Source organism: Perissodus microlepis, chromosome 3 (assembly GCF_051167445.1).
Source record: "Perissodus microlepis isolate ML-2025 ecotype Zambia chromosome 3, ASM5116744v1, whole genome shotgun sequence".
Classification (NCBI taxonomy): Eukaryota; Metazoa; Chordata; class Actinopteri; order Cichliformes; family Cichlidae; genus Perissodus; species Perissodus microlepis.
In genome coordinates, this window is record NC_140463.1 from 1,316,503 (window position 1) to 1,343,793 (window position 27,291).

At 42.4% G+C, this 27,291-nt stretch overlaps 2 protein-coding genes across 2 annotated transcripts in view; both read left to right on the top strand.

Annotated features, from left to right (window-relative positions):
• LOC146389369 (NLR family CARD domain-containing protein 3-like) overlaps positions 1-27,291 on the top strand; it is a 158,927-nt gene that overhangs the window by 70,804 nt on the left and 60,832 nt on the right. The gene's annotated exons all lie outside the window — the stretch shown is intronic.
• On the top strand, positions 1,490-25,643 carry LOC146389371 (uncharacterized). The gene is made up of 4 exons (XM_084910008.1): positions 1,490-3,490; positions 3,615-4,698; positions 6,826-8,271; positions 20,318-25,643. Exons 2-4 carry the CDS (start codon positions 3,617-3,619, stop codon positions 21,633-21,635), a joined length of 3,846 nt encoding a protein of 1,281 aa, XP_084766134.1. The 5' UTR covers positions 1,490-3,490; positions 3,615-3,616; the 3' UTR covers positions 21,636-25,643.

The window sequence follows — 27,291 nt, forward strand, 5'->3', positions numbered from 1 at the left end:
TAGACAGTGTGGCAGCTGATCTTTAACCTGTGAGCTTCAGACTCTTTGCTGGTGTGAAGTATTTAATGCTCATCTTTTGAAGCTTGCAGACACACCCACATCATCTGATTCGTTCTCAGGGTTGTTCAGAGTGTTGGAGCAGAATCCTGCTGCAGGTTAATTATTGATCAAATTAATATCACACAAGGTGCAGCAGCCGATCTTTGAGAACTGACTCAGGTTTTAGCTCCAGTGATATCTGGTGGTGGTAAAAGGTCATGAACTCTGTGTCCTGACTTGACTCGAACATCAACCTGAGCTGTGGCTGCTCGCAGAGGTGCTATGAACCAAAAACACACAAAGGTTTTTGACGCATGAAGCAGACACACAGACCTGCAAATCATTTACAGCTGTTCCTGTCACAGATTGCATGCCAAGCAGTGTGTAAATTATTAAAGGACCCAGGATGCACACATTACTGAAGTGAGGAAGCTTTAATGAAGGAGCGTGCTCAAACATCAAAGGCGAGAGTGGCGAAAAGCAGAACTGAGTAAAACCTAAACTGGGAAAAGTAAGCATAGAAAACAAACCTAAAATCTAGAGACACACACGGAGATGCAGTGAGACATGGAGAGACACCCAGAGACGACGGAGGGAGATACACAGACGAACCAGCAACTACACTGTAAAACCTAATTCGTTCCCAGAACTCAAAAAAATTAAGGAAACTCGTTGCCTCAAAAAAATTGAGTAAAGCTTAGCTAAAAATGACTAAATTAGGACAAGTTACTCATTTTGAGTACTGTGTACAAGCTCATTTGTTCCCAGAACTCAAAAAAATTGGATCAAGCTTACTTAAGATGACTGTTAGGACAACTGGGTCCTGTGGTTGGCGTTGTTGTTGTGATAATGTTGAGCGGGCAGCGGGAGAGCTGCAGCTCTACGTGTACTGTGAACAGCAACCGTCCAGTATTAATAAAGAATGGTTAAAATACCACTGGGTCTGCCGTGGTCGTTTACAGTGGTGCCGAAACCCGGGACGGGAGGCACGGCAGATCCAGGAGTGGGCCAGCAGAGGGAGGAGCTGGCGAGAATGGTGGCCGAACTGGCGGCAACGCAGCAGGAGCAGGCGGCAGTGTGGCGCCGCAGGCGGGAAGAGCTGCAGGACCAGAGTGAATGCCACCTGCAGAGGATGGAGTATCTGGCGACGCTGATCCGGTCCTGCCCGACACCACCGCCACCCCCACCCCCCGAGGAGCCGCTCCAGCCGGGAGAGACAGCGCCGGAGGCGGCGCCCAAGGAGCCGCTCCAGCCGGTAGAGGCAGCGGCGGAGGCGCAGCGTGGGAACCCGCTCCAGCCGGCAGCGGCGGAGGTGCAGAGTGGGGAGCTGCTCCCACCGGGAGGTGCGGAGAAGCCGCGGGATAAGTCGGAGGTGCCCGTGCTAGGGGAGTCCGCGCCACCGAAGCCCGAGGTTGGCGGGGTGAGCAGAGCGGCCTCACCTCCACCAGAGGCCGGTGCCTGCTGGACATCTGCCCAGCCACCTGCCACGCGGCCGACCTCCGGACCAGCTTCGCCGACACTGCTGGGTTTGCGGGCGGCCACCTGAACTCACAACTCACCGTCGCTTGGCCAGGGCCCAGGGGCGCCGGTGGTCCGAGGTATTCGACATGACGAATGACTTCTAAAGTCTTAATCCAGCTCCAGCTCAGGATGCTGTAGATTCCCGTCAGTAACACTTTTGGTCTGCTAGTAAAATGTAGTTTTATTCATCTGCGCTCGATTACTCTTGAACCGGAACCGGATGTAAGTCCCAAAAAACTGAATTTTGGAACAGAAATTGAATTCTAAAACTGAAACTAAATTGTTGTTAAAATCCTTTTGTAAAGGATAAAATACAGTTTCAAAGAAAATGAATTGATTTTCAAAATATAAAATTCAATTTTAATTTAGTGATGATCATTTTCAAACCAATACATACATACAGTCTCAGGTGCTGTCTGATGGGTATGGAGCTGCAGTCAGCAACAGTAACGGCCTTAATTTGTTCGGTCAAGGATCGTCCAGTGTCTTGATGGAGAGCTAACTGGATCCTCCAGCTCAGAGCTGGTGACTTTTTTCTTGGGTTTTCCACTTGACTTTTTTGTTCCACAACTCTCAGGATCATTTAAGAAATTTCAGATGACCGTCTTACTGCGTCCCACCTCAGCAAAGATGTTGCACTGTGAGAGACCCTTCTTATGCAGTTCAATACCCCGACCACTTTCAAAAAGGTTCTTAATCACAGAACATGTCATATAAACTGAACAGTTACAGTGTTTCCTGATTTCCAGTTTAGTTTTTAGCTTTAGTTGGAATATTCCTCCTCTGCCAGGCAGCCTCAGGCTGAGATTCATCCTGTCACATGTTTTTTGGGTTTTTTGCACGAATGCATGGTTCCATCTCTCAGACTCATGCAGTCCCAAATCATCACATCCTGCTTCACTGTCAGGATTCTGCATGTGACACTCTCGGACAAGTTCAATTCTATTATGCTATTATGCTGGAACTTTTCTAAGACGATCAAATTTGGACTCCAGTTTGCTCCAATTATTCATCAGAGTTCTTTAGGAACGTTCCAGTCTGCATTTTTGTCCTAAAGAGCAAACAAGGTTTTTATTTCCTGGACACTGCCCTCCACTCTGAGGGACGTTCATTTTCACTGACAGCCCCTGGACGGTGTGGAACAGTGTCCCTGCTGTGTGTGGATTCATGTTAGAATATCACCATGACTCTGATTTCTGATGCAGCTGCTTTTATTTGGTCAGATTTTCCATCATGTCACAGTCTGACGTTTTAATTTTTCTCTTAATTATTTTTCATGTGACTCATTAATGCAGACAAAGCCCTGAATTTCAGTATGAGTGTCTAGTGTTTATTTTGGACTGTGCTCATGATATCAGGCTAACACAGGAGTACCTAGTTTAGTTTCATTTTGTGTTTCTACTTTTCTTTTCAATATAGGCCGTGTTAAGCTGTTCTTGAATGTTCATGAGAAAAAAAGCCTCAAGCTGTGAACTCAGTGATGATGAAATGACTGTGATGTTGTGAAGGATTTGACATGTAGCTGATATCAGTACAGAAGTGTACTCACTTCTGTTCCTGGGCCCAGAGCCAGAGATAAAGATCACAGATGCAGGAACAAACTGCAAGTCTCAGTGGGCGGAGTCAGAACTCCCCATTGTTCATTCCTCTTAACTCGTTCCTCTGAGCACGTTCAAACTTTTATCCACTTTGTTTTTCTTGAAGGTTTGAATCCAGGAGTTCATTCTGAGCTGCTGTTGTTTTCATGCTGATCAGATTCCCAGTGAGCCTTTTTAACCTGTGAGGGTTTCATGGTCTGTTTTCTAAAGAGTTCATTCGTTCTACTCAAATGAGGAAGTGGGAGGAGACGATGTGGTCAGTGTTCCAGTAGAAACTAAAAAGAAGAAGAGCCTGTTTCTTTGATTTACACCGCTCAGTCTTCATACAGAAGGTACAGTTGCATTTTTTTTTTCAGTTTCATTTTTGCTTTTTTGTATATTGAACTCTGATAATGATAAATGAGGATTATAGTAACTTTACACTGTGCTAATATTAGCTCTCCTTGTATGTTGCAGTCATGGCTGCAGCGTCGGCTCTGGTGTCTGAGGACAGTCTTCTTTGTCCCGTCTGTCTGAGTGTGTTCACTAAACCTGTGTCGATTCCCTGTGGACACAACTTCTGTATGAACTGTATCACAGACTACTGGAGCACTCTGTCTGTACTCCAATGTCCACTGTGCAAAGAGAAGTTTTACACCAGGCCATTGCTTCGGGTTAACCCTGTCATTGCTGAAATGGCAGAAAAGGTTAAAAAATCTGCCCAAGAAATGTTGTTGAGTTCAGCTGAAGAAGCAGGAAATGAGGATGTGCTCTGTGATTACTGCACAGGGTCCAAGGTCAGCGCCCAGAAGTCCTGTTTAATGTGTTTAGTGTCCTACTGTCAAACACATCTGGAGCCTCATCAGAGGATTTCAGCTTTGAAGAAACACAAGCTGATCGATCCAGTTAAGAACCTGGAGAGCAGAATATGTCAGGATCACAGTGAGCCTTTGGAGCTGATCTGCAGACTGGATCAAAGGTTTCTGTGTCGGTCCTGTAAATGCAGTGACCATAAAACACATGAAACAGTGAGTCTGGAGGACGAGGCTGAAATGAGGAAAACCCAGCTGAGATTAGAAAATAACAGCATGGATCAGATGATCCAGGAGCGTGAGCAGAAAATCCAGGAGCTTCAACAGTCAGTGAAGACCAGCAGAAGAAAAGCTGAGGAGGCGTTATTGTACAGCAGGAAGGTGATGACCGCTTTGGTGCAGCACATAAAGACAGAGTTCACCAGGCTAGCTGAGGCGATCGAGACGAAGCAGGAAATAAATGAGACGGAGGCAGAAAGCTTTATTGATGAGCTGCAGGGAGAGATTACACACATGAAGAAGAAGAAGCTGCAGTTTCATGAAGCTTCGCTCATCAGAGACCCCTTCAGCTTCCTGGAGAACGTCCTCCCTCTTACCTACAATAAACCCCAGCTGCAGGACTGGTCTGCTGTGACTGTAACCAGTGACCAGTTTATGATTCAGGAGACCCTGGCCGAGCTGGAGACAGCAGTCAGAGAAGAAGTCAGCACGCTGTGTAATATCAACTTCAGAGGTGGGAAACAACAGAGGTATGATCTGAATGTTTTGATGACTTGATCCAGATACGGGTTCTCCTCGAAACACAGTGAGGTCACGCAATCAAAATCAGTCAGTCCCTTCATCTCGACACCCCTTTTTGTATATGAACTTTTGTTTATTTCATAAAAATAAAGAATAGTTTATCTCATATCTGAAAAATCAGTAGTAAACTTTATAAGTATTATAAATGGGGTGGCTGTAGCTCAGGAGGTAAAGCAGGTCATCTACTGATCAGAAGGTTAGTGGTTCAATCCCTGGCTCCTCTAGTCTGCATGTCTAGTATCCTTGGGAAAGATACAAACCTCAAACTGCACTCCGATGCATCCATCAGAGTAAGATGTGTAGGAAGCTCTAAGACAGTGCTTGTGAGAATGGCTGTGAATGTGGCATGTTGTATAGAGCACTTTGAGTACTCCGGGAGAGTAGAAAAGTGCTTTATAAGAATCAGTCCTTTCACCATAAAGAGGTATTATATAATAAAGGGACTGTAGAGAATTCTTCTGTTTGTCTGTTAGAGAAGGAGCTCCGCTGGCTGGTTATTAAATAGTGCAGAGGGTGGTCAGGTTTATGGACTGGTTCTTATACAGCGCTTTTCTACTTGACCACTCTAAGTGCTTTATACAACATTCCTCTTTCACCCATTTATACAAGCTTTGTTGTTTTTGCTACCTAAGAGCTCACTCTGATTGTAACATCGGAGAGCAACCTGCGGTTCAGTATCTTGCCCGAGGATACTTTTGGAAGTCCAAATCCTTCTCAGAATTATAATCCAACACATCAATTAAAATCATGATGATGAGGAGGAATAGAGTCAAATCCAAGTCCAACATGGACGATTTCCGGTGCTGCTGCTGAAATTTCCAACAGTGAACTTCTGGAATCCTTTGAACTGCCCTTCTCGCGGGACACTGGAGACTGACCCAGAATGCCTCCAGACATCCCAATTTACTTTTTAACTTTCAACTCCCCGCACCTCCCTCTCTCTTATATCTAGTCAAACAATCAGGTGTTTAAATAAGATTTACTGACCTTTAGCCCCACCTTATTATCCTCTCCATCTCTAAGGCAAAGGTTATTCAGCTCACATTTCATTAGCACATTAACATGAGTCCTTTTAATCCAAATACTTTTCTCTTTAAAACTCAATACGTTCAATACAGGCCCCCTTTTTTACTAAATCATACACTTTAAATGTTGCACATTCAGAGATCTCCTGTGTGTTGTCTCATTCACACACACACACGCTCAAAGTCACTCTCAGATAACTCATGGCCGTTTTTACACAGGCTTTCAGCTTGCCTGAGTTAGACCTGCTGTAATTGCTGCCATTGCCCAACTTTCTGTGAATGGTACTCATGGACAATAATCAATGGTCATGACAATCATAAACTGACCTCCCAGCCCATTGTTTCTTCAGCAGTGCTGGTTTCATTATGCAGTCATTATGCAAATGTACTGTTTATAAGATTTGGGGAAACCTTCAGTCAGCTGAGACTGAAGAAGTCACTTGGACGGTGACGAAACGTTTCTCCCGCTGAAAGTGTCCAGATGAACAGAATCAGTCTATGGGTAATAAATCCATATTTGAATATCAGTTTCTTTTTGAGAGTAGAAGATGACTGATCTCTAACTCAGTTCCTGTGACCTTGTGTGACCTAAAATTGACTATTTATTTATTGATTCCTAACAGACGGAGAGGAGTTTTGATTTATTTTTTTTATCTGTTTGTTTATTTGAAGGTCAACCATGTTTTCATATTTTATTCAATTTTATTATTGAAGCTTCCCTGTGATATACCTGATCATTTTATATTCCTTCTCACATGAATTATATACATTATAATTATTATTATTATTATTATTATTATTAAACTTAGTAAGACGTCTGGCTTCATCTGATTTCTGTATTTTGATCACATAAATGTTGAGTTTTTGTCACCATACATGTTTGTGTCTTCAGGTTTTATCTCATTTAAACGTCATAGTGTTTGTAAAAGTAAAGTCTGAGCTGTACAGCAGCTGCATCAGTACAGATAACATGATAATCACAGACAGCAGTACTCATAAAGACTTCTGCATTCACTCTGCCCTCTGATTGAAACTCTGCTTTTGGTGCAGGACGAGTAACGTCTCAAAATACAAGGACATCATCTCCAGAAGTGATCTGATCAGTTCAGGACCTCCTGCTGTCTACCAGCTGAGAGCAAAGAGACAGAAGTTTGGAACAAGAATGACTATTGGAGAAAAAAAACAAGGCAAGACAAACAGAACCATCTTACTGGTGGGAGAAACAGGAGCAGGAAAATCTACACTGATCAACGCTCTGCTCAACTACACCATGGGAGTGAAGTGGGAGGATAGAGTCTGGTTTACGATTGTAGAGGAGAAGAAGAAAAGTCAGACATCAGATGTGATCGTGTACGAGATCTTTGGTTTTGAAGATAAAACTCTGCCCTACTCTCTGACCATCATCGATACTCCTGGATATGGAGACACCAGAGGGATCGAACACGGTGGCATCTTCAGTCACAGATTATTGAACTTGCTGGATGGAGTCCATGAAGTTCATGCAGTGGGTCTGGTGATGAAGGCAACAGAGAATCGACTGAGTGATCGACTGATGTACGTCTTTGATTCAGTGATGTCTCTGTTTGGAAAAGATGTGGAGCAAAACATCATAGCTCTGATCACACACTCAGATGGAAGAAAACCTAAAAATGCTTTTAAAGCTCTTGAAGATGCAAAAATTAAATGTGCCAAAAATAAGAGGAATCAGTCTGTTTACTTCTTGTTTAACAACTGCCAGCTTGAAGACGAGGCAGAAAAATACCTGAAACTAAATTTTGAAAGCTCAGAGAGAGGAGTGAGAGGGTTCACAGCTTTCCTGAAAGAAACTACACCTCTGCAGCCAGAAGTGACACCTGAAGTGTTAAAGGAAAGAATCAGACTGACAGCCTGCATCCAAAACCTGAAAGAAAGAATCAGATTCACTGAAGTTAAACAAAGAGAGATGAAACAGACTCGGGAAGCTCTGCAGAAGAATGAAGTGGTCACTCCATGTGTTGTTTTTAAACATAAAGAACCTATCAGAGCAGAGACGTGTGGGGTGGGGGTTAAAGCAGCTGTCAGCTGTACAGTCTGTGAGGAGAACTGTCACTATCCTGGACGCACGGTGCCCTTAAATCACTGTGAGGTCTTTAGAGATGGTCTCTGTACGTCATGTACCAACAAGTGTCCTGCATCAGTGCATGTGAAAGGAAAGTGGAGATATGTGACCAGGATAAGGAGCGGTCAGAAGAACAAAACACGAACAAAAAAGAAGGACGTTCATTTTCTTGAAAAGGAAATGAACAAACTGACAGCAGAGAAGTCCCAGTTCCTGGATGAGTCCTACCAGCATGTAGTCAGACTGGAGGAAATCGCTCTGAAAGCTGATTCAGCATCCACTATTGTCCACTTGGACTTCTTGATTGAGAAGATGAAGGAGAAAGGAGACACAGACAAGGTCCAGAAACTGGAGGAGATGAGAAGGAGAGAGGATGAAGGAATTAGAGGAGCTCTGAGGTATGTCAAACTGACAGCACTCACAGAACAGTGACTGTAGTTTATAATTACTAAGTATAAACTAGGTAGATGTTTAATTATCAGAGAAAAGTGTACAGATCAATATCACTGCTGAAACACATCAGTGATAGTTTATCCTGGGTTTATTTCACTCTTAGTGTTCAAACAGTTTCTCTGCTCAGCGTGACACAGTCATAATAAACTACATTTCTGTAATCGATGAAGAGGAGGAGAGAAAAAACTGATTCTCATGGCTGGATTTGAATGTTAGCTATGGAAATGTGTCTTTTATCATAAAGAAACTGAAATCAATCAGTGTTTTGTGTGAGAACATGAAAACAAATACAATATAGAGAAATTGACATCTGGTTTAAAGGATGGAGAATTACACAAAACGTCTTATACTGAGGTAAAACTACAATGATGTGCAAAAAATCTTTAGTCCAGCATCTCATCCCCAAACTTTGATGGGCACTTCAAACTTTTCCAGCTGGGAACCATGGCCTCAGACTTGCAGGTGCTGATTCTTATCCCAGCCCCTTCACTAAAGACAGAGGGTTACAGCTGGAGGTTATTGATCAGTCATGGACTATTTTAGTTAATGGAAAGATATTTAAAATAATTTTATATAGAGTCCAATTATAAACATAAAACATAAATGTAAAATATAAATACCGTATTTTTTGGACCATAAGGCACACCGGATTATAAGGTGCATTAAGCAAAACAAACCGGTCAGATAAGTCAAACTTACCTCAACTCATTCTTCTTGCTTCCTCCACTTCTGTACCATTGATCCATTAATGTTGAATTCTCTGGCAGCTGCTCTATTCCCGTGTTGTTGCAGTATATTAATGACTAACCTCATATTGTGGATGGATTATCTCAGTTGTTCTCCTGACTGACGTTTGGTCCGTTTACAGCATCCCCTTAACCTTTATCGAGTGGAAAAAAGTTAGCGTTCATCCTCCACCACTGTGCTAATGTTATGCTAACATAGCTGTGTCGCTAGCGATCACGTAGCACATAAATTTATGTACCAGCTAGCCTAACTTCAGTAACCCTGCAAATGTCACAGAAAGTGTTTAGTTTTCTGTCTTCATTTATGCTGGAAGTGATAGTGTTACACCCCTGAAAACAGGGAGTGATTTTGACTTGCTTCTCTTATGCAGTCGTTTATTTCAGTCAAAATGAACATAAATGTTTCACATTCTGTACTGCTTAATGGCACATGGTAGAAGGAAAAGCTAAATAATAATGTAACACAGTAAGGGGAATTGTTGAAAAGAATATGTCAATGGGCCAATAGGCTCGACTATAGGAGCACAGGGGTGTGTTTAAATGAGACACAGAGACAAGAATGTAACTCAAAAGAACCAGACGACTTTAGTGAAATAAACCATAAGGTTGACAAGCACAGGTTAAAGACACTTTACAATGGTAGAAAGGAAACTTACAAAAATTAAAAGAAGAGTAAAACACATAAACTACTAAGCAATGACTTGGCCAAATGTTACTTTTGGTTTTCAATGTTGGGTTTCAATGCTCGGGTTTCAATGTATGGGTTTCAATGCTCGGGTGCACCCTAGTAACCTGACTCCTTAACTCTTATAGAAACAGATTACACAAATCCAATGTACATTCAAATGAAAATCTCACACTCTTTTCACATGTGGAGAATGTTCTACACAACAGCTCATTATTTAAAGTCCCAAATAAAAAATGTCCAAGGGGTAAAGTCCAAAAAATTCCCAGGGTTTGAAAGAAAATAGGGGTGAGAGAATGTCAGTCAGTGGTCTCATGTATAACCAGCTGTGTGTGAAAGTGTGAGTGATACAGTCCTACCACACCGCAAGGTGCAGCAGATCATCAAGTGGAAAAGAAGCGAATCTCAGTCTCTCTAAGTCCAGGTGGGAAGGCTCGCCATCTATTTCACCGGAGGAATCCACCTCAGGAACAATTCAGCATACAAAAAAAACCCTGACCTGTCAACAGACAGGGTCAGAAGAGCAATTCAAATATTAATTACTGTACTTTCTGGACAATAGCCGCACCCGGCTATAAGCCGCAGATATCTACGATTAAAAAATAGATATTTACTGCATGTACAGAACAATCTTGTACTGCAAATGTACATGTATGTACCTGAACAGATTCTTTCCGAACAATGCCTTTTAACACGGCAGCAACTTTGCTGGTTAAAACGGAACAGAACCAAGAGAAAATAACCGCTATTTATTTACCTCCATTTTTCCTGTATTTGAAACCACAAGTCACTTTAATCATCTTCGCTGAAACCCATGAAGTCGTCTTCTTCAGTGTCGGAGTTGAACAGGCTCAGAAGCGCTTCATCACATCTGTCTCCATCAGTCTCGCTCTCTGTGTCACTGTCATCCTCCGGTGAAGTTGGCTCTGAAGGTGCGCCGCTCTCTTCGCGCAGCAGTCCAGCCTTTCGGAACCCATTGGTGATGGTGGATTCTTTCACAGCACTCCACGCTGTTAGGATCCACTGACAGACATCAGAAAAGGATGCTTTTCGCATGCGGCCAGTTTTTGTGAATGACTTTTCACCGCTTGTCATCCAAGTCTCCCACTCAACCCGTAGTGCAGCTTTAAATGCCCGATTTACACTGATGTCAAGTGGCTGCAAAAACTTTGTTGTACCTCCAGGAATCACAGCTGGAATGGAGTTTGTTTTCTTGATCGCTGCTTTCACAGAATCTGTGATGTGGGCCCTCATGCTATCCAAAACAAGCAGTGCTTTTTTCTGGTGAAAAAATCCTCCCGGGCGCTTCCCATAGCACTCCGTTAACCATTCCTTCATTAGACCTTCTATCATCCACCCTTTGGTGTTAACTTTGACCACTATGCCTTTCGGGAGTTGTTCTTTCGGCATAGTTATGCGCTTAAAAATCACCATTGGTGGAAGTTTTTGTCCGGATGCCGTGCATGCCAGAACGCAGGTGAAGTGCGTCCTCTCGTGGCCTGTTGTTTTCAACAACACGGATGATGCACCTGTCTTGTTAACGGTCCTGGTCAGAGGCAGATCAAATGTTAAAGGTACTTCATCCATATTGATTATGTCGTCTGGTCCGATGGAGTTTTCTTTTATCTTTTTTTCAACGAATTTGTGGAAGTTTTCAACTTTTTCCTGATAGTCAGGGGGGAGTTGCTGACAGAGAGTGGTCCGTGCCCTGATGGACAGGTTTTTACGTTTCATAAATCTGAAACACCATGACGGCCCACCTTTGAAATCTTTAATATTCATTTCGCGGGCGATTGTTTTGGCTTTCAGTCGGATCTGTACAGTGGATACACCTCGGCCACCTGCTCTCTGTGTGTTCACCCATTCCTCCAGGACATTTTCAAGTTCGGGCCACCTGCTTTTATGTCCTCTGAAAGCTTTTCTCGACTTTTGGCATTGCATGAGCTCTTCCCGCTGTCGCCTCCAACATCTCACCATAGACTCATTGACGCTAAGCTTGCGTGCAGCAGCGCGGTTTCCCTCCTGGATAGCAAGATCGATGGCCTTCAACTTAAAACTTGCATCATACGAACTTCTTCGTGTGGTTTCCATGATGAAGGGGCGAGGATTTGAAAATAATTACCAGTTGGTAATTTGTTGTGCGTGTTCTATCTGCTAAAGAAAAAGTAGTGTATTCTTCTTTGCATTGATTTTTCATCTATCTTGTTTTTTATTCTAATTCTGGTTAGAGTCCCCCTAGTGGTGGAAGAAAAATCCACAGAATAGCCGCACCTCTGTATAAGCCTCATGGCTCAAAACCTAGGAAAAAAGTAGCGGCTTATAGTCCAGAAAGTACGGTATGCTGTTCTAGCTATAATTCACAATTTAGGATTTTGTTGAAATCACATTCAACATCAATTTGCAATTAAAACACTCAAATTTGCAAAAATAAAACATCTCTCTTACACAAACTATGCATTAAACCAAGTAAAGTCAGTGCATATGTGACAATTATTAATCAAACAATTGAGATTAATTCAGTTTCTCAACGATATAATGTGAAACAGACGTGAACTAACTGAGACATACAACATGTGCTCACCGATCTCAGTGCATCACGGCCGAAGACAATGGTATGGTGTCTCTCGGTCGGAAAATGCGGGGCTCTAAATAACGTAACAGGACATGTTGTTTTTCTCTTTAATAACTGTAATACGACGTGAAGGAAAAAAAAACATAAGTTGTGCTTCAAGTGTTACCTTACTTCTGGAAGCAGATTGAGATGAACTTTCAGGCAGTTGATAACGACTAGAGCTAATGAAGGCTAACAGTTTAGCTCCACGCGGTACTTTCTAAAGTCTCCAGAAAACTGCAGCATTCGCCTGTTTACTCACTGTGGCTACTTGTAACATGAAAGGTAGCTGATAACCAGCGAACTTATGTGCAGCACAGTTGGTTGGAACTTATATCTAAAACTTTTTCCAGCTCAAAAGCTTCAGTCTCTCTTTTCTCCTGCCAGCACGCGACTACCTCCACACATAGCAGCGAACACAGAGCACGTGGGTGGGACATACAGCGGCAGGCTGCTCTCCCATTGGTCAAAGCATACTGGACCCTGTGCATTTCAATGGTTGGGCAGGCTGTCCATCTCTCCTCATATCTATCACTCCTTAAAGTGGTACCCTCATTTTATGTGGGTTACAATAAACCAAAATAATAAAGTGCTTACTATGCATATACCTGAACAGGTTTCCTGACAAAATTCAATTCAATTTTATTTATATAGCGCCAAATCACAACAACAGTCACCTCAAGGTGCTTTATATTGTAAGGTAGACCTTACAATAATACATACAGAGAAAACCCAATAATCATATGACCCTTTGGCGACACTTTGGCGACGGTGGGAAGGAAAAACTCCCTTTTAACAGGAAGAAACCTCTGGCAGAACCAGGCTCAGGGAGGGGTGGGGCCATCTGCTGCAACCGGTTGGGGTGAGAGAAGGAAGACAGGATAAAAGACATGCTGTGGATGAGACACCGGATTAATAACGAGTACGATTCAATGCAGAGAGGTCTATTAACACATAGTGAGTGAGAAAGGTGACTGGACAGGAAAAACTCAATGCATCATGGGAATCCCGGGCAGCCTACACCTATTGCAGCATAACTAAGGGAGGATTCAGGATCACCTGGTCCAGCCCTAACTATATGCTTTAGCAAAAAGGAAAGTTTGAAGCCTAATCTTGAAAGTAGAGATAGTGTCTGTCTCCTGAATCCAAACTGGAAGCTGGTTCCACAGAAGAGGGGCCTGAAAACTGAAGGCTCTGCCTCCCATTCTACTTTTAAATACTCTAGGAACAACAAGTAGGCCTGCAGTGTGAGAGCGAAGTGCTCTAATAGGGTGATATGGTACTACAAGGTCATTAAGATAAGATGGGGCCTGATTATTTAAGACCTTGTATGTGAGGAGCAGGATTTTGAATTCAATTCTGGACTTAACAGGAAGCCAAAACAGGAGAAATCTGCTCTCTCTTTCTAGTCCCTGTCAGGACTCTTGCTGCAGCATTTTGGATTAGCTGAAGGCTTTTCAGGGAGTTTTTATGACATCCTGATAATAATGAATTACAGTCGTCCAGCCAGGAAGTAATAAATGCATGAACTAGTTTTTCAGCGTCACTAAGAGACAGGATATTTCTAATTTTAGAGATGTTGCGTAAATGGAAGAAAGCAGTCTTACATATTTGTTTAATAGGTGCTTTGAAGGACATGTCCTGGCCTAAAAGAAAGATCAATTGGAGAAAAAGAGTCTAACTTAACATCAATGGTACTAAGAGTAGCTGTAGATAATATTACATCTGTGGGATGATTATTGGTAATTTTTTCTCTAATGATAAAAATTTTATTTGTGAAGAAGTTCATGAAGTCATTACTAGTTAACGTTAAAGGGATGGTTGGCTCAAAAGAGCTCTCACTTTTTGTCAGCCTGGCTACAGAGCTGAAGAGAAACCTGGGGTTGTTCTTATTTTCTTCAATCAGTGATGAATAGTAAGATGTTCTGGCTTTGTGGAGGGCTTTCTTATAAAGCAGCAAACTATTTCTCCAGGCTAAATGATGATCCTCTAAATTTGTGACACGCCATTTCCTCTCCAGCTTACGAGTCATCTGCTTTAGGCTACGTGTTTGAGAATTATACCACGGAGTCAGGTACTTCTGATTAGAGGCCTTAGTTTTCACAGGAGCTACAGTATCCAGAGTCGTACGTAGTGAGGAGGTGAAATTATTAACAAGATAATCGACCTCTGTTGGGGTAGCGTTCAGATAGCTGCTCTGCTCTGTGTTGGTACAGGGCATTGAAGATGATAACAGTGGGTGGATTATATTCTTAAACTTAGTTACAGCGCTTTCAGAAAGACATCTACTTTGATAAAGTCTACTCTCCACTGCTGTGTAATCAATTATTGTAAATGTAAATGTCATCAGGAAATGATCAGACAGGAGAGGGTTTTCAGGAAACACTGTTAAATGTTCAGTTTCTATGCCATATGTTAAAACAAGATCTAGAGTGTGATTAAAGTGGTGGGTGGGTTCTTTTACATTTTGAGAGAAGCCAATTGAGTCTAATAACAGACTAAATGCCATGTTGAGGCTGTCATTTTTAGCATCTACATGGATGTTAAAATCACCCACAATAATTATTTTATCTGAGCTGAGAACTAAATCAGATAAAAAGTCTGAGAAATCAGAGAGAAACTCTGTGTAAGGCCCAGGTGGACGATAGATGATAACAAGTAAGACTGGTTTCTGAGTTTTACAGCTGGGGTGAACGAGGCTAAGCATCAGGCTTTCAAATGAATTAAAAGTCTGTCTTGGTCTTTCATTAATTAATAGGCTGGTGTGAAAAATTGCTGCCACACCTCCCCCTCGGCCTGTGCTTCGAGGTTTCTGGTAGTTAGAATGACTCGGGGGTGTTGATTCATTTAAACTAACATAATCATCCTGCTGCAACCAGGTTTCTGTAAGGCAGAGTAAATCGATTTGTTGATCAATTATTAAGTCATGTACTAACAGAGACTTGGAGGAGAGAGACCTAATATTTAATAATCCACATTTCACTGTTTTACTCTTTGGTTCAGATGTGGATACTGTATTGTTCTTTCTTTGTGATTGTTTATGTTTAAGTTGTTTGTTGCTGGTTTTTAGTTTGTTTTTTGTCTGTTTGGGAGCTGACACAGTCTCTATGGAGATGGGTTTTTGTGGGGGTAGCAGGAGGAGAGAAGCTGCAGAGAGGCGTGTAACGGTGCGTACACAACGAACGCGATAGATGCAACCAGAGCATCAGGTTTACATGAAAAGTCAATGGACGAGTGCGATGAAGCGCGACTGGGGCTCCCGCAAAACTTCAGAAGCAGATTTGTGTCGCGAAAATGCGTCATTCGCGCTACTTTGAAGCGCGAAGTAAAATACATGCTGCAGTTTGTGTGGTGCATTTTGTGTGTTCGTGCGTATCGCGTCTACCACTCGAGTTGGAAAAATCTGAACTATAGCTTCAAGTCGCGCCGTCACAACCAATCAGGAGCCTGGTGATGCTCTGACCTAGTTCAAAGGGGCAGGTCCAGCCAAAACTCTTCCACTTTAAGCTGGGTCCTTTTTATTCCCGTCTCTCTCTAAATAATTATATTTTATATATTTATGTTTAATGTTTTTCTGTTTGAGAATTTTAATATTATTTAAAATACATTTTTGTAATGACTAATGTCTCAGTTCTACTACACAGGAAATATTGGCACACAACTTGACACATGTAGAATTTATTTCATATTATGCTAATGAAAAAATATACTACTATATAGGAACATAGTGAAGAGCAGTTATTAAAGAGAATAAAGAGAGATTAGTTTATTTTGGAGGCAAGCTCCATTTATTAAGAAAATTTTAAAAAGGCAGGAACGAGGTTTGTGGGTGGCTCTTAAAAGAGCCGTGGGGAAGTCACTGGGACTTCAAATGGGCAATTCTTTCGGCTGCCAAGACACTGCTCCCTCTGCCGAGAAGTGGGCCATGAAACACTTTTACTAACAGTAGGCAGATAGACAGGCGCTCTGCAGGTGGGATTTAGCACCTGTAGTTGGTGTCTTGGCAGGCGACGCTTGGATCGACTCGGGACAGCAGCTCCTTAAACTGGGCGAGGGATAGTGATGGGATTTCCGGCTCTTTTTAGAGAACCGGCTCAGCTTGGCTCGGCTCACTAAAAAGAGCCGGCTCTTTCGGCTCCCAACCGGCTCTTCAGGTTGTTTTGTTGCTTTAATTAATTTATTATCAACAACAATATAAAATTACGCACAAAAGGAATTACTAATGTAAAAAAAAATGTGGTTTTATTTATATATGTTTATATATAAATATATACGGTGGCCCCTAGAGACAAAACACGTACAAACTCCAAAAAGCACGTACAAACTCCTACGACACTCAGCTCAAACGCTACCTAGATCACTTAAATTACACAATTGAAGGCATATGTGTATGGTTTGTGTATTTATACACAAGCACTCATATATATTCAAATAATTTAAAAAAATGTTCATTTACCTGTTACTACCTCACACCAAATCCGGTCGTTGGTACTTCCTGGCTTGTGTAGCCACTAGGTAACAAAAGCTCAACACTGCGCCCTAGCATCCTGGAGCACTTCTGTTGTGTTTGTACGTGTTTTGGAGTTTGTACGTGTTTTGGAGTTTGTACGTGCCTTGTCTCTAGGGGCCACCGTAAATATACTTTTATTTATTCACTCCACATAAAATGTAATAAATAAATCATATAATACAAAAACCAAGTATTTACATTTCAACTTTTAACTATTTAAATTTTCAACTTTTTCCTTTTAAGCAAATTTAAAGTGAAACAACACAAAACACTGCAAACCACAACACAATTAAATCTAAATTAAAATATGAAAACAAAAAGAAGATGCACATTCTCTGTCATATGGGCCTGCATGAATAAACTTTCTGAATCCTTTATCATCTGCAACTGAAAATAGTTGTGGATGATTACTATACCTTTCTAATGTGACGTTGTTGTCCCTGGCTCTCTTTCTCTCTCTCTCCCTCCCGCTCTGTTCCTGTGCTACTGAGTGTAACTACCGCCCCTCCCCCCTCTTCCCAGCGCAAAGCACAAGGCTCGCGTGCAGAGTGAAGCGGAAAAAAGTGCGAGAGAGGGTGAGACAAGAAAAAAAAAAACCACGGCCCAAGGAGCCGGCTTGCGTCGTTCACTTCAAAGAGTCGGCTCTAAGAGCTGTTTCGTTCGCGAGCGACACATCACTAGTGAGGGAAAGACGGTGATACCGGCAAAAGTGGCCGTTATCCAGGCGCAGCTCCTGGAGCAAGTGGTGAAACTCACCAAACTGCTCACGCTTCTGGAGGACCTGATGGACCCAGGTACGGTGAGGACGTCCTTTATGCCGCTGCTCTGCACAGTAAATAGAGAAGTGAGAGTCTCTTCAAACGCTAGATCGACAGCTGCCATCTTGCAAGCATACCGTCTGGCACTACGTCCTCCCACATTTCCGCTTCACGCACGTGAAAATTGCATATTTTGAAGTGTGACCAATTCGCGTTGGATGCGCTTCGAGGTACAAATGTGCACGCAACCAGCTAGGGGTGTCTGGCTCTTTGTGGTCGTGTCTATTGCGTTCGGTGTGAATGCACCGTAAGACTGCAACTCTGCTTCCTGGTCCCAACTCTCCATAGTCATTTTTTTTTTTGGGAGGGGGGGTTAATAAATCTGTCCATATTTCTAGAAATGAGAGCTGCTCCATCCAAAGTGGGATGGATGCCGTCTCTCCTAACAAGAAGCCCACATCGTTTCTGGGACACCACTCAGACAGACAGCAATTTAAGGAGAACATGCGGCTAAACATGTCACTCCTGGTCTGGTTGGGTTACACACCGATTCAATATTGATTTTAGTGACCTCCAATTGACGTAACCGGGTGTCATGTGTCATTACTGCCGACGTGAATTATAATTTTACTGAATTTACGTTTACCCTTAGCCAGCAGTTTTAAATTTCATTCAATGTCGCCTGCTCTGGCCCCTGGAAGACAATTGACTATGGTTGCCGGTGTCTCTAGCTTCACATGTCTCAGAACAGAATCACCAATTACCAGAGTTTGACCCCCGGCGGGTGTGTCACCGAGTGGGGAAAAACGGTTAGACACATGAACAGGTTGGTGGTGTACCTGGGGCTTCTGTTTAGGACTATGCTTCCTCCTCACCGTGACCCAGCCGCCCTCTTTCCCCAGCTGCTTGGGAACAGCTAGCGGGGCCTACGCTATCTTCGGCTGCACCAGCTACAGTGGCCTGGCTAGCTACGGGTGAATGAAGGGTGCGAAGCCGAGTCTCCAATTCAGTAATCCTGGCCTCCAGAGCTGCAAATATGCTACATTTGTTACAGATATCATTACTGCTAAAGGAGGCCGAGGAGTAACTAAACATCTGACACAATGAGCAAGAAAGTGCAGGAGGGACTGGGACTCTCTAAATCTGGGACTCTTCACCATTGACCCTTAGAACTGAAGAAGCTTCTCGGATGAGAGGGGAAATGTCTTCAAGCAACTTAAAGAAGTCCAGACGCTTTTCTTTGCAAACTCTACTGACTACGATGACCTGGATGACTGAGAACCTTCACAGACTTATCTAAAAGTTTTTAGTTAAACTGCTCTGCAGATAAGCTACTGTGTGTTGGAACAGGAAGTGATACTCTACCTCTCCTGCCATTAGCTTAATGGACATTATACAGTATAAAACTGGGGCTCAAACAACTGAGGTTGTTTTGTATCTATGTGCACAAAACAACTGTAATATAATGCTTCTAAAGCTTACAAAACAATGAAGGGCTACCTATTAAATATATTAACAATGTACAGATTGTAAATTTATCAACTTCTAAACACTTTTACCTGAAAACAGGGGGAAAAGAATCACGAGATTTTTGATCATTTTGACTTGCTTCACTCATGCAGTTGTTTATTGCAATGAGGAAAGCGCACGAAAGCCCCCTTGTGGAGAATGGAGACACTACCAATCAATCCCAGAAAAGGCTTACTAGCCGATCAGTGATGTGCAGATGGCATCTCTCTTGAATAAAATGAGAACCATTGGTGTAACATGAAAAATAATAACTTGTCAACAATTTCTTTACTGTATTTACATTATTTTTATCCTTATATCAACTAAGATGAATTAGTATTAACTGTATAACCTTTTTAGTTTCAGTAGTCTTTCAACCTGTCACAATAGCAGAGCCTTATGTTTTAATGTTTTCAGAACTCTCTCAGTCAGAACATCGTATATCATGTTTAGGTGGAAACTAGCGAGCTAACTTCTTGCTAGCTTCTAACTCCGTTAACTTTAATAAATTCTTTTTTCGTGGATGCCTGGATGTTAAACTTATTTGTTACACCTGGTAAAGCAGCAACGCTGATCATTTTATTAAAGATGAAAGAATTTAGACAGTTTTAATTCTCAGTGATGCCGCAGTGTTTGTTTGACTTTGGGAACTGAAGAGACGGAGTTTAGGACCCAGATCACTCCGCGACGCTCCTGACTACGGTAGCCGTAATGCTCCAACAATCCATCAAGCAGTGCGGCTTTGTACCTTACCAAAGTCGTACTTAAACATTTTTTGACAGATTTTTGAGGGCCATGTACCACATAAAATTGGTTCAAGGTCAGTAAACACAACCAGAATTCATACATAAGACACACCGGATTATAAGGCGCACTGACGATTTTTGAGAAATTAACAGCTGTGGCTCACCCAGATGATGTCATGCCAACCCAATCACAGGTTGAGGGAAAATAAAAGTATAATTAAAAAGTAGCAGTGTGACCACTAATGCTTTGGTAGAGCAGACAAAAAAAAAAAAGAATCTATTTGGACAAAATAAAAAAAGGTTTAATTTTATGTGACCTTAGATTCTGAGCAGAAAAGCATCAGCTCAGTTTTCTATGTTAAACAATAGGAACCTGTTCATAATGTTTGCATGTGTACTGAAGACTTTCTATGCTTTTCTGTGCAGGATCAGTTTGATCTCATCACCACATGAAGACATCATCTCACACAGTTTTCTCATCAGGTCAGGACCTCCTGCTGTCTACCAGCTGAGACTGAAGAAAGAGGAGTTTGGAACTCTGACAAGAATGACTGTTGGAGAAAAACATCCAAATAAGATAAACAGAACCATCTTACTGGTGGGAGAAACAGGAGCAGGAAAATCTAGTCTGATCAACGCTCTGGTCAACTACACCATGGGAGTGAAGTGGGAGGATGAAGTCTGGTTTCAGATCGTAGAGGAGGAGAAGAAGAGTCAAATAGAAGGACAGACAGAAAGTCAGACATCAGATGTGATTGTGTACGAGATCTTTGGTTTTGAAGATGAAACTCTGCCCTACTCTCTGACCATCATCAATACTCCTGGATATGGAGACACCAGAGGGACTGATTATGATGACACCATCAGTTACAGATTACTGGACTTGTTTCAGTCAGATGATGGGGTCCATGAAGTTCATGCAGTGGGTCTGGTGATGAAGGTGAGTGATAATCGACTGAGTGAGAGATTGAGATACGTCTTTGATTCAGTGATGTCTCTGTTTGGAAAAGATGTGGAGCAAAACATCATAGCGCTGATCACACACTCAGATGGAAGCAGGCCTGAAAACCCTCTTCAAGCTCTTGAAGCTGCAAACATTAAATGTGCCAAAAATGAGGACAGTCAGCCTGTTCACTTCCTGTTTAATAACTGCCAGCTTGAAGAGCAAATGGAGGAAAACACAAATTTTAGAAATTCATGGGAACTTACACAGACAAACATGGATCATTTGACAGACTTGTTGGGAAAATCTAATCCTCAAAAACTGGTGAAAACAGCCGAAGTGTTAAATGAACGAATCAGACTGAAAGCCTGCATCCAAAACCTGGAAGACAGAATCGAGCTGGTTGAACTGAAAGAAAGAGAAATCAGACAGATCCGAGAAGCTCTGAAGCAGACGAATCACAGAAGTAAAATGGAAATTGAGAAATTATTGAGTCTTTTGGAAAATCTTGAAAAGGAAATGAAAGTGCTGACAGCAGAAAAGGAAAAGTGGCTAAGTGACTCCTACCAGCATGCTGTCAGACTGGAGGAAATCGCTCTGAAAGCTGATTCAGCATCCACTGTTGTGCACTTGGACTTCCTGATTGAGATGATGAAGGAGAAAGGAGACACAGACAAGGTCCAGAAACTGGAGGAGATGAGGAGAGAGGATGGAGGAACCAAAGAAGCACAGAGGTACAAACTTGGTCAAACAACATCAGCTAGCAAAAACATTGGGAGACCCTCCCTCTGGTATAAGTGAAACATGTAAAGAAGCATCAGGCAGCTGTGTAGATTGCTTTTTTCCCCTGATACTGCTTTATGCTACATGTTCAGATGTACACCATGTGGTTGTTGTTGTGGACATGAGGGAATATCAAGTATACTTTCATATTTTATCCACTTATTAAAAAATATAAATTCTCATTTATAAAAAAACCCCTTTGAGTTATTGCTTTTTCTTTATTAATATACCTGTATTTCACAAAGATACCTGTACTTATGTAACAGCATATAACAAATATCACTACATAAATAAAACATTGTTATTGTGCAGAGCAGGTCTGAGCTGTCTCAAACTGTACGATTGAATCTCGTTAGAAGTTCATAGGTTAGAAGTTTGTAGGTCACGATGCAGGTTCTCACACTATACGGCCCGATGCTCTGATGTGACCTGAGTGCTCACACTGTGCGTCCGTAACATGAAGGTTATAACCAGTGTTGGTCAAGTTACTTGAAAAAAGTAATCAGTAACTAATTACTGATTACTTCCCCCAAAAAGTAATCCCGTTACTTTACTGATTACTTATTTTCAAAAGTAATTAATTACTTAGTTACTTAGTTACTACGATTTACAACCTGAATAGGTGATAAAGTGATAGATCTTTCAGCCCAATTCTACTTTTTCTGCATAATCCATCACAAAATGTAATCAGATGGAAAAGTCTCTTTTTAAAACTTGTTTTATTAGTTTTAATCTTTTAACTTTATGCATCAAGCAAAGATTAAATTATATGCAACATTCTCTGACTGGAAGAAATTAGTTTAACATTTAAACCTATTTTCTGCACATTCCAGCACATAAAATATATATTTTTTTGTTTACACTCAGTCTTTCAAATAGATGCAAGTAAAACACAGCAGAAAATAAATAAAGTCACAGACTAGCGGTCCTGTTGCTCTATTTTCACCTGTAAAGCAGGAGTGGGGCAGGCGGAGGTTTACCCTGGTGCAGGTGTGCCGCAGCGGTCAGTGGAAGAATCCGCGAGTTTCTCTGTGAGTTTCCCATCACGTCGTAGCTACTCGGTGCTTGCTCGGAAGTTTAGGGGTTTTTTCGCTGTAAAAAGAAGTTTTCTTCCCACGCACAGCGGACACTAATGTTTTTGTCACTTTTTATGGAATCAAACTCAAAGTAAGGTCAGTACTTCCACGCTTTAAACGCTGCACGCTCATACTCTCTCCGCACTCGATATATGATCCACTGTTGATCTGCACACAGCTGTTGTCACGAACGTCGCACTCGCTTACGTCACTGTCATCAGACATTCTCGCAAAAAAATCACGGTTTTAGTAACGCAGTAACGCAGCGTTCCTACGGGAAAGTAACGGTAATCTAATTACCGTTTTTGCAATAGTAATCCCTTACTTTACTCGTTACTTGAAAAAAGTAATCAGATTACAGTAACACGTTACTGCCCATCTCTGGTTATAACACAAAATCTGTCTCTCCCTCTCTGTCTTTCACTCACACAGACACTCATCACCATCATCAACTTTGCTAAACTGCTAATGAAAAACATTGACCAGGCAGCTGTGACTGAGCAGCAACGTCCATCCAACTATTTTCACAGTTGTTGTGGTTGTGATGGCTGATCAATCAGTTTGATCTGTTTGATTATTGAACAGTGATGTCAGACTGGAGTCAGTGTGATGTTGTTGTTTTGTGTTTGAGACTTTTAGTCTCATGAAGGTCTCTGCTGCCGTAGATCCTCTGAACTGTGTCAGAGGTCTCACTCTGGAGGAAACTCTCAGCACTTTCCAGCAGCTCCTCCATCATGGAGGACGTTCCCTCACTGTAACAGGTGGAGGAGAGGAAGCACAGATGGATCCTCTGAGGAAGAGGAGCGTTCCTACAAACCACATGATCACATGACCAGAGGGGCGTGGCCTTCAGTGGTAGTAATAAAGGAACAGATGTGACACTTTGAAGGCTCCAACAAAGCAGACCTGTGATCACTTTAACTCAGTATGATGGATTGTTTGGATTTGTCTTTGTTTCTCTGGCTTTTCTTGTGTGTCTGTGTGTCTTTGTATGTTGGATGGAGTCATGTGACCTGCCCAGGGACGACACATGAGCAGCTCAAATCTGGCAGGTTTCCATCTTCTGTTTTTATCCTGATGTCCATGAACATGAACACTGTCCCTGTCAGATAAATCCAGATAAAAACAGCCGGTTACATTAAATCTGATCCAGTGTTGCTCTTCTTCTGTGGTGTTTGTGATGGAGCAGCTGCTCCTGATGTGTGTGAAGATGAAACCTGGGCTCCTGCAGCTTTCTTTGCTACAGAAAGTTACATTGAAGATGTTTAATGTCACATACAATGAAGTTTGGGACTCATTTAAACCAGCATGAACTAACAGTTGTATCAGGAAAGGGAAATAAATGAGATGTGAACACCAAGAAATAAGTGAAATGATGATGAAGAATGCAGAACTATAATTTAACCAAAACTAGATCCCCCAGAAACATCCTCAGAATCCAAACCTTGTCTCTAAGACCCAGAAGTAACACAGTCCACACTAGACTGTGGAAGCCACCACAGCTCTGCAGGACTGTTTGGACAATATGGTCTGGAGTGTATTCGCAGAAGGAACAGACTTGGAGGGCCACACATCTGCTGCACTCTCATATATCTGCACTGAGAGTGTAACAACAACAAAGACTGTTACAGTGTTCCCAAAGCAGAAGCCATGGCTCAACAGTGAGGTGCAAGCTCTACTGAGAGCAGCGCCTTCAGATCAGGAGACCAACAAACCTACAAAGAGACGTCTAATCTAAAGGCATCAAAGAATCCAAACGCACATTCAAACAGCGCATCGAGGAACACTTTAACACAAACCACTCCAGAAACATGTGGCGGGGATCAAGACACTCACTGGCTACAAGGACAATCGCACACAAACAAACTCCCCGCACATCACCTCACCTGACACCATAAAGCAGTTCTTCGCCCGCTTTGACCAACAAAACAGTGACACCAACACCTATCCTGCGTTACAGAGAGGGACGACGCCCCCATCCAGCTGGAGCAGCATCAGGTCAGAGCCACACTGAGTCTATACGAGGAAAGCAGCTGGTGCTGACGGTGCAGCCGGTGGAGAGCTTAATGCATGTGCAGACCAACTAGCAGAGGTTTTCACCACCATCTTCAACCTGCTACAGTCTGTAGAAGGCAAACAGGTGGACAGAGGACGCCATAATTACAGCTCTTCACACAACCCTCACACATCTGGACAGTAGGAAACACGTACGTGAGAATGCTGTTTGTGGACTAAACCTCTGCCTTCAACACAGTTCAAGCCCATAAACTGGTTAATAAACTCAGCAACTTAGGACCCAGCAGCTCACTGTGCAGCTGGATACTGGACTTCCTGAGCAACACACCCCAAAACGTCAGGATGGGAGCCACACCTCCTCCACCCTCACTCTGAACGTGTGTCCTCAGTCCCCTCTTATACTCACTTTTCACCCATGACTGTTCTCCAATCTACACCAGTAACACCATTATAAATGTGCTGATGACACCACCATCACAGGACTGATGGACAACAACGATGATTCAGCTACAAAGAGGAGGTTCAGCATCTGAAGCGATGGTGTGACGACAACAACCTGCATCTGAACACAGCCAAGACCAACGACTTCAGCAGAACAAAGCCATCTGAGCACTCCACCCTCTACATTGATGGAGGAGGTAGAAAGGGTGGAGAGTCCACATCTCGGCCGACCTTACCTGGTCCACAAACATCTCCCACCAGGTAGGGAAAGCACAACAAAGGCTGCACTTCCTCAGGAAGCAATGTCAAGCCCCAAAGCCTGCTAATTCATTTCTACTGCTCCACCATCGAGAGCCTTCTGACCTCCTGCTGCACACTCTGCTTCAACTGCTGCACTGTGGAGGACAAGAGGAAACTGCAGCGCGTGGTGAGGGCAGCAGAGCGGCCAATCGGCACCTCACTGACCCCCCTCAGAGACATCTATACTGGCAGACTTCAGCAGGAAGCCAGCATCATCATCAAGGAGCCCTCCCACCCTGGACACTCACTTTGCCACCTTCCCTCTGGTAAACTCTACAGGTCCAACAGGTCAAAGACAAACAGACTCAGTAGAAGTTTCTACCTCCACCCTGATTGAAGGTTAACTGTGCTGTTAACACTCATGGACGCTTGCACTGTATTTATTTCTAACCAGTATTCATTACAGTAGAATTCCTGCCTCTATTTATAGAACTGTATTCTTTTACAGCAGCAACCAGCATTCCCACCGCTTACTCAATGTGCTATCCCACCAATCACACAGCACCTTATACTGAACTGATCCTCCTCTTTACACTGTACCTGCAGATATATCTATAGATTTGTTTCTGTACGTGTGCAGATCCTTTTGTTTAGATACTTCATTTATTGTGCGTTACACACATTCCCTGTGTAGGTACCTCTGAAACTTGTTTTTATCTTTATTTATCTTCTTCTATTATCCTAAGAATCTGAATGTAAACAGATACAAGCTGTCACGGGGTGCCGAGTAAGGCCGTGTGTGAATATAAATGGACCCAAGATGCAGACTGCTTAAGTGGTGAGCGAAGGTTTATTAACAAAAGGGTGAAACAAACAGGGACGAGGAGGAAGAAAACCAAAACCTAAGAGTAAACTAAACTGGGAAAAGCTAAGCAAAAACAAACCTGAAACCTTGAGACATGAAACGGAGATGCAGGGAGAGTAATGCGGCCAGAATACACAGGAAAACGGAGGGAATAACACAGACGAACCAGCAACTACTAAGACAGAAGACACGACTAAAATACACTCAGAGAACACAGGGAGATTACACACAGGTGGGGGACACAGCTGGGAGTGATTAAAGTGACGAGACAAGGGAGACAAACTGAAAACACTCACATAAGACGCAGACCTTCACAATAAAACAGGAAACACATACATGCAATGACACAACACACAGACTTCACACAGACTGGGGAACACAGAACATAGGAACATGAAACGTGAACAGGGAATGTACAAGAACCCCAAAATAACCAAAACCACAGAATAATAATAACATAAACACGGAGTCGCAGACTCCGGATCATTGATACAAGCTGCCAATGGAGAGATACCAAACTACTCATTGTTCTTCTATCTTATCCTGATAGAATTTCTATGAATTTCTGTCAAACTGTGGACAGGACGAGTCTTCAGATGACGTCTCCTGCTCATCGCAAGAACTCGAGCAACTAACCATAAACGTTCATCCTCTCTGTGTCTGACTTTTAGCCTTCGAAATCGCTTCATTTCATTTTCTTCTTTTCTTCTTAACATAGAAAACTCCATTATGAACATTTGGCTGCATATGAATATACTTCACTTTGTGAAGCATCACTCAACCCATGCAGTTCATCTTCAGTTAGATTCACCATCAGCTCATTTTCACATGAACATCCACATCATGTCTTTTTGATTCAAATACACAGGAAAACTTTCTTTCCAGAGAAAATATATTCAGTATAATTTATTTTGTTTCCATGTTAATGTTAGATTAGTGGCTCCTCCATCCTTACACACAGACTCTCAGTGTGGGGCCTACAGAGTTATTATCATATTTTCTTATTCGTTGCTTTGGTTAAACTTATACCTGATTC